The 8,018-nt window shown below is 39.8% G+C and overlaps 1 protein-coding gene across 1 annotated transcript; it reads left to right on the forward strand.

Annotated features, from left to right (window-relative positions):
• LOC143323384 (extracellular calcium-sensing receptor-like) lies at nt 1–4,613 on the forward strand. Its single transcript, XM_076735211.1, has 13 exons — nt 1–182; nt 387–563; nt 792–921; nt 1,106–1,258; nt 1,339–1,539; nt 1,707–1,952; nt 2,127–2,321; nt 2,459–2,589; nt 2,704–2,800; nt 2,971–3,094; nt 3,284–3,756; nt 3,918–3,998; nt 4,257–4,613. Exons 1-13 carry the CDS (start codon nt 1–3, stop codon nt 4,611–4,613), a joined length of 2,547 nt encoding a protein of 848 aa, XP_076591326.1.
• The last annotated feature ends 3,405 nt before the right edge of the window (nt 4,614–8,018 follow it).

Genomic DNA, 8,018 nt, shown 5'->3' on the forward strand with positions numbered 1-8,018 from the left:
ATGGAGGGAGTGAGTGGTGTTGCTTCGAGCTTACCGAAGTGTGTGAAACTGCTAGACAGTGAGCCTGTGGCCTTACAATCAGAAGGGGATTTTGTGATTGGAGGTCTTTTTCCTCTACATTATGTGGCCCCTAAGCCACAGCACAGCTACGAAAGGAAACCTCAGCTTACACCTTGCAGCGGGTGAGGATACACTGAGTATGTGATATGATCCCACATAAAAAAAAATCTCTCATTTTCCAAAAAATAAGAGACTAAAATCATTTCCTCTTGCTGTGATTAGAACTCTGTGTTGCTAGTAAACTGTTATATTGGCATCTGATAATATGTTTTCCGTCTCATGATTAATTACATGGACTGTTCACAACTTTATTCAATTTTCTACAGGTTTGATCACAGAGCCTTCCGCTGGATGATGACCATGGCGTTTGCAGTGGAGGAAATTAACAGTAATTCAAGCCTGTTACCAGGTGTTAAACTGGGGTACTGGATCATAGACAGCTGTGACCATGTCCACACCAGTCTGCGTGCTCTTTTCTCGTTGGTCAGTCACTCCAAAGCTGTGTTGAGTGAGGTGAAACAAATGCAAGAAACTGAAGAAAGATCAAATATGCTAAAGGAAAATGGTACAAGAATGGAGGGGGTAAAGACAGTGAAAAAAACAAGAAAGAAAATGATGCTGACTATGTTGAAAAAGAGAGGCAGTGAAAATAGTTCAGGAATGTCTCACCATTTTGAAAATAATGGAAAGTACATAAAAGAAAATGGAACAGAGGACAGAATGGAAATGAGTACACAGTCTGAAACTTTGCCCTCATGTCTGGCTGACTCTGACTCTCCTGTGTCTGCTGTGATCGGTCTTGCATCCTCCTCCCCTACAAGAGCTGTAGCTCACACTCTTGGGCCTCTCCACCTCCCACTGGTAAGAGACAAATGAAACGGCAGAATTATGCACAAGACTGTTTATTTCATAGGCTGTCCTTGCTTCCAAAACTGTGTTTTTGTAATAACTCACACAAAAATCATTCAAAATATTTAATGTTTCATTCATTTTTTTTCTTTAATCTCATCTCATTAATGATACAATTAACTTTATGTCACTATAGGTGAGTTATTTTGCCACATGTACCTGTCTTACTGACAAGCACATGTACCCTTCATTCTTGCGGACTGTGCCGAGTGATCTCTTTCAAGTTAGAGGTCTTGTTCAGCTGGTCACCTTCTTAGGCTGGTTCTGGGTGGGCACAATAGGGACCATGGTGAGATAAAGACTTTATAGTCAGCCATTAGCCAGTTAACAACACCAACACGATTTTTAAGACCTCTCTCTATATTTCAGGATGACTACAGTCATTATGGCATCCAAGAATTCTCTAATCAGTTCAGACAACAAGGTGGGTGTCTGGCATTTCATCTGACTATCCCCAAATCACCAACAGCAGCTGAGATACAAGAAATGGCAGACAGGCTGCAGAGATCAACCGCACAGGTAGTGGTGGTCTTTGCTACAGAGGGGCAGCTGCTGAATGTGCTCTTAGAGGTCAGCACTCTACATCTTAGTTAATGCATCTGAGAAGTTGTAACATATTATGAGAATATGCAGTATTTAAATTAATCATATCAAAATTAGGACTATACATAGAATGGTGTTGTTCATGATAATCTATGTGCTTTCTTATCATGAGTTTATGCACACCTTTCTTGCAGCTGGCCCAGAGAAATGTGACAGGGATTCAGTGGATAGCGAGTGAAGCCTGGGTGGCTGCTCGCCTTCTGACCTCACCCACCTTCCACCCTGTCCTGGAGGGCACACTGGGCTTCTCCTTCCCTGGAGTTAGGATCCCTGGCTTGGAAGAGTTCCTGCTGAATATCCGGCCATCTCCCAGACCTGGGATGGAATTTGTAAACATGTTCTGGGAAGAGCTGTTTGGCTGTAGGCTTGAGTTTGAAGGAGTTGGATCCAAAGAAAATGAAGCTGATACCATGAATAACTTTGTAGGACTGGATCCTTCTGGTTACAAATTAGGCTCTAAAAACAGTTCTGGGTTGTCGGTCAAGTCTAATGTACAAAAAGCAAGCACATTCAAGGTGTCAGCTGATGAAGAGTATAAAGTTGGTGATGAAAAGACAATTTGCACAGGTTCAGAGGATCTGCGATACACTGACAGCAGTTACACAGATGTGTCTCAGGTCAGAATATCCTATAATGTTTACAAAGCTGTGTATGCCATCGCCCATGCTCTGCACACTTTATTGAACTGTGATTCTACAGGACAAAACAAGGGAATGTGTGAGAAACATAAACCATTCACTTCTAGGCAGGTAAGTTATACAAATGCAAATAAATAAATAGTTGAATAATTACGTTATTTTAGTTTTTCCTTTTTTTAGTTCTTGCATCATTTTTGTGGCCTATATGTTCTCCTCTCTCTTTGTTTTTTCTCCCTCCTTTCATACAGTTGCTGCATCATTTAAAAAAAGTGAATTTTACCAACCAGTTTGAGGAGAAGATATATTTTGACTCCAACGGAGAGCCAGTCCCTCTCTATGACATCCTTAACTGGCAAAAGGACAGCCAGGGTCAAATTAGGTGAAATATTGTGCTTCAAAATACAGTAATAAAACTGTCAACTGACAAATGATGATTGAAAACTGCTATTTATATTTATTATAGTGGATTGCAAGAATTTTGTTCTTTGTTTAGATTTGTCAAAGTGGGAAGCTATGATGGTTCGGCTCCCTTGAAACAACAGTTGCAGATGGAGAAGAACACCATTGTATGGACCAAAGGACAGTCACAGGTGGGTCATACGTCCCCTAAAGTTTCTTCATGGGATAAAAAAAAAATTTGATGAGAGATGCACGAATGAAATTCTTGTCGTTTTTCCTCTGTGTAAAAACGATTGTTCCACCAAGCATTTATAGTCTACAGCAAATCTTGATGTGTGATTTTACACTTTTGGTTATTCAGGTGCCTGTATCTCAGTGTACTGCTCCGTGCCCCCCTGGCAGCAGGCAGGCCAGACGTCCTGGAGAGCCCCACTGCTGCTTTGACTGTTTGCCCTGTGCAGAAGGAGAGATCAGCAACCAGACTGGTAGCCCACTTATGTTTTCTTCATCTATATATTTTCTAGCTTCTGTAAAAACCAGAAAACCTTTAAAACCACAGAAAACTTGCACAACTGGAGAGCAATCAAGCCATGTTATGTGGATGCAAACTGTTGTGTAGAGTTAAAGTTCGTGCTTGTTAACAGAGGGTGTGTTGACTGTATGTGTCCCCAAAGGTTCCACCGAGTGCACAAAATGTCCTGAGTACCACTGGTCAGACAAAGACAAGGTGAAATGTGTGGCTGGGATTGAAGAATTCCTGTCCTTCTACGACACCATGGGCATCATCTTGGTCACACTCACACTGCTGGGTGTCGTCCTGACAACCATCATAACTACTGTCTTTCACCGTTTCCGTTACACACCAATCGTCAAGGCCAACAACTCAGAAATAAGTTTCTTGCTTCTCCTGTCACTCAAGCTTTGCTTCTTGTGCTCCCTGGTGTTCATTAGTCAGCCGTCTGTGTGGACATGTCGGCTCCGCCAGGTTGCATTTGGGATAAGCTTTGTCCTCTGTCTGTCCTGCCTCCTCGTTAAGACTATTGTGGTTCTCTTGGCCTTCCGAGCTAACGTACCTGGTTCCAGGGCTCTGAAGCTATTTGGTCCCTCTCAACAGAGGTTTCTGATCCTCTGTACCACAGCTCCTCAGGTGGGAGGACTATTGGACCATCAGTGATATTAACCCTAACTTGTGACCATTTTAACTCAACTTAAATCAAGTATTTCATCGTTACATACAATCATACATGCACTTGACTATTTTTGTATGTTTTATTTCAGTTATTGCCTATCTTCATATCTTGTCATCAGGTTTGTCTCTGTGCTGGTTGGCTGTTGGGTGCACCTCCCTTTCCATTCAGGAACCCAAACTACCAAGCATCAACAGGAAAAGTAAGAACAACAGCATCTCACACTGCCTTTTTTAAACTATTCATAAATTAAATGAAAATTAAAGCCCATTTGTCCCGGATTTGAACAGCTGATGTTAAAATCCTAGATAAATGGGCTTTAATTTTCATTATTGAGATCAGACAAGAATAAAATATATAAATATATATAGAAATATAAAATCAGCTAAATCACACCCTCATGTCACTTGTACTATATACTTTGAGTCAGCTGTATTTATGTATTTGTGGACATAATTAGATTGTTGTGGAGTGTAAGGAGCCATGGCCTCCTGGATTTTATCTGGTCCTGAGCTACATTGGCCTACTGGCCTTCTTCTGCCTCCTCCTGGCATTCCTTGGACGCAAACTTCCTGATACATTCAATGAGGCCAAGCTCATCACCTTCAGCATGCTGATCTTCTGGGCTGTGTGGATCTCTTTCATTCCAGCTTATGTCAGCTCTCCTGGGAAGTTCACTGTGGCTGTGGAAGTATTTGCTATATTAGCCTCCAGTTTTGGACTGTTACTATGCATTTTCGTGCCAAAATGTTATATAATTTTACTGCGTCCTGAGAGAAACATTAAGAAAGGCATGACTGGAAAATATCTTCAGTGAACCTATGCTGTAGGTCGTTATTTTAAGTGACCATCAAGCACACATTTTTTTTTTTTTTCAATTTGTAATTCTGAAAATGCATTTTCATAGTCAACATTAAAAACGTTATGAATGTGAAACAAAATAAATTTCCACATGAAAAATGTTACCCTGTTTTGATTTTAATTATATGCTTCAGTTCATTTGCAAATGACTGCATTCTGCTTTTATTTATGTCTTTCAGAGTTCCAACTTTTTTGAAATCATAGTTGTATCTAAAGGTAGTATTAGCGATCAGTAAATTTTTGTATTTCATAATCTTCAGGCATTTTTCCAAATACAGTATACACTCTTTTTTCTTTGATCAAAAAGCTCACATTTGGTCAAACAGCCTTTGGCAAATATCACAGCTTGTAAAAGCTTTTTGTAGACAACCAAGAAGATCCAAGAGATCCAATGTATAAGCCTCTTGGATGAAAGGCAAAATGTCTTCCTGAACCTCAAGCAGGTCTTCTGAAGAATCCTCTTGGAATAGAGGTGAAACATCTTCTAGAAACTCAAGCAAGTCCAGTTGCCTTTAGAAAGCAAGTACCATGACCCAGTAGCTGCGCTGGTCTCTTACCAACCCTGTGTCCTCTCACAGCTCTTGGCACCACACTGTTGCATGGCTGTTTGTCTGTTTCTTATTTATGGGGATAAAATCTGTTTTTGATCTCCTATGCAACCCACATACTCACATCTTCACAACTTCTCCTCCTTCCTCAGAGGTGCCCAGAGTCTTACATTTTGCAAGAACTGGACCTTTAGCACATCTATGGGATTTGGACAGAGTCCTAACTGCACTTCAACATCCCCTTTTTCAATTGCTTGGGATTGCTAAATTGAAGCGGTGTTCCCTTAAAACCGCATTCCAGTTAGCCGTATCTTTGCAATGATGATAGTTAAGCTGAAAGCACTGTTGATCCACAGTGACTGGTGCAGATTCTGGCCAATCAGGTCAGGTGCAGTCATTTGCCCCAACCTGGCATTCCTGGCAAGGGAGTTCCACCTAACCCAGTGAGTCCAGCTGTGGTCACTTTCGTCTTCTGAGGAAGAACATGAAGTCAAGTTGCTCCAGTCCATACTGCACTCTTCAAGGCCTTGGTGCAGTACATCTTGTGCACAGGCCCACAGGAAGACAACTTTGCTTTGTATCTGTTTGGAATCCAGTCATCTGGGGACATCCTTAAATAAATCTAAGCTGTCTCACTGAGCTGTTGACACAATTCTGCAGGTGTATGTGTTTTGGGGTGTGCCTTTCCCATCTGGGATTAGGGCAGACTTGACTAGCCTCTGTTGCTATCACATGTGCAGCAGCCACATGATCATCTTAATCTACATTCTAGAGGTTCTTACGCCAACTTACTTCAGAAACATGATCCATGATAGTAACTTATGTATTATGACAAAGGGTGTTGATTTGAGCAAACAAAAAATCTGTAATGGTACAATGCAAAGTTGTTTAACCAACAGTTACTTTCTACCAGCCAAGAGAGATGCAAGGCAGACATGGCCAATTAGGAAGATGGAGTTTACATCCATGTCTAGACTCATGTACAGAGGACTTCTAAGGAATTTAATAAAAGGTATAAAGTGTATTTTTGGCCAAATGGAAATTATCACTGTAAAGACAAATATGATTCCAGTGAACAATTTCCAGTGAGAAACATGTCTAGAGACTATTTTTACAGAGGAGTACAGAGGACTGATAGAGCGCTTCATCACATGGTGCAACAAGAATCATCTGAAGCTCAATATCAGCAAAACCAGTGAGCTTGTGGTGGACAACAGTGCTTTAAAAATGGATGTTCCTGCAATGAATCCACAAATTCTATGTGGATGCTTCATACAATTCCAACCTGGTGGCACAGAAGATCTATACAATCACCATAGTTTCAAGGTGGACACCCAAGATTAGTGTCACCAGTTCAGTATCCAAACAAATGTGAAATATGGTTATAATCTCCCTCTCTGGTGGGTTATAGTGGTGAATAATGTCCACAAAAGTGTTTTTGCAGAACATTATGTCAAAATGAAAATTCATTTTGACCTTTTGGATAAATCTTGTCATTTCCTCATTTCATCTTGTGATACTTCTGTGTAATTTTTTTTCTACAACTAGCATACGAATGACCACACAAAACACAAAAATGTGTTTTGTGTGGTCACAGTGACCTTTAACCACCAAAATCTAATCAGTTCATCCTCTATTTAGAAATCTGTGTGAAATTTTGTCATAGTCAGAGTATGAATTCTTGAGTTCTAGCCAAAAATGTGTTTTATGACTTTATAGTGAGCTTGACCTTTGACCATCAAAATCTACTCAGTTTATCTTTAAGTCCAAGTAAAGGTTTGTGCCAAATTTGAATGAAATTCCCTCAAAGTGCTCCTGAGATTTCATGTTGATAAGAATGGGACAGATGTACAGACGTATTGATGGACAACTTGAAAACAAAATGCTTCAGAGAGGCAACTATAGGCTATCACTGCCACACAGGCATAAGAAAATCAAAATAATGATATCTTAAAAATTATATCTTTACCAAACAGCAATGATATACCATGATGGCATTTAAATGGACTGAATCTAAATTCTACACTCAAACTGTTAGCTGAGGTGTTTAAATTCAAAATATGATCCACCAATGTTTTCATTGTATAGTAGATCATATTGCCATTTACCAATTTATTCGCATTTTTCTCCATCTGTGTTGTACTGAATTATGTTCAACTTTGCATTGCTTTTATGAGCCCTATTGTAATCATATTTTATATCTATATTTACACTTACTTGTTTTACTGTTTATTCTGATCCCACTTCCAAAGATGAGTTTATATACAGAGAACATCACACAACATGAAAAACCATCAGACAAACTCGGGAGAGTGACAAGCTATAGCAAACTTAAAAATACTAGCACATTATAAACATACATCATGAGGAACATGTAGATGCCAATATTTACTGTCCAGTGAAGGAATTTTAGCAATGAACCTTGAGTGATGTGTTCATTAAAGCATATTTAAATCTTTGGTTAACACCAAAAACAGTTCTTGATTGTCATTGGTTGATGCAGCAATGACTCATATGACCTGTGAAATGAAGTAAGCATCACAGTTTTTATATAGTCTACTTCATAACCCTTTCAGAGACTGTGGGAGAACCATCATCTCCAGCATACACACTCAGTCTTTATGGGGTCAGCAAGGACACTGCATTCAACCTTGATTGGGGCTTCAACCTGGCTATTTCTTGGGGTATTATTTAGCCTTCTTTTTGCTGTGTTTTCTGATGTTCCAAAATGTACCGAGGAACTTAAAGAACTAAGGTTACAAGGTGTGATAAAAGAAGAAAGACGTAAAAGAGAGAGACTGACTGGTTTGAGG

This window comes from Chaetodon auriga, chromosome 7 (assembly GCF_051107435.1).
Source record: "Chaetodon auriga isolate fChaAug3 chromosome 7, fChaAug3.hap1, whole genome shotgun sequence".
Classification (NCBI taxonomy): Eukaryota; Metazoa; Chordata; class Actinopteri; order Chaetodontiformes; family Chaetodontidae; genus Chaetodon; species Chaetodon auriga.

What these genes read in the sequence shown, in the direction of transcription:
- LOC143323384 (XM_076735211.1), top strand. Translation starts at nt 1, where the DNA reads ATGGAGGGAGTGAGTGGTGTTGCTTCGAGCTTACCGAAGTGTGTGAAA. An exon ending in CAGCTTACACCTTGCAGCGG is followed by an intron (nt 183 to 386) that starts GTGAGGATACAC and finishes AATTTTCTACAG; the next exon opens with GTTTGATCACAGAGCCTTCC. An exon ending in AACCATTCACTTCTAGGCAG is followed by an intron (nt 2,322 to 2,458) that starts GTAAGTTATACA and finishes CCTTTCATACAG; the next exon opens with TTGCTGCATCATTTAAAAAA.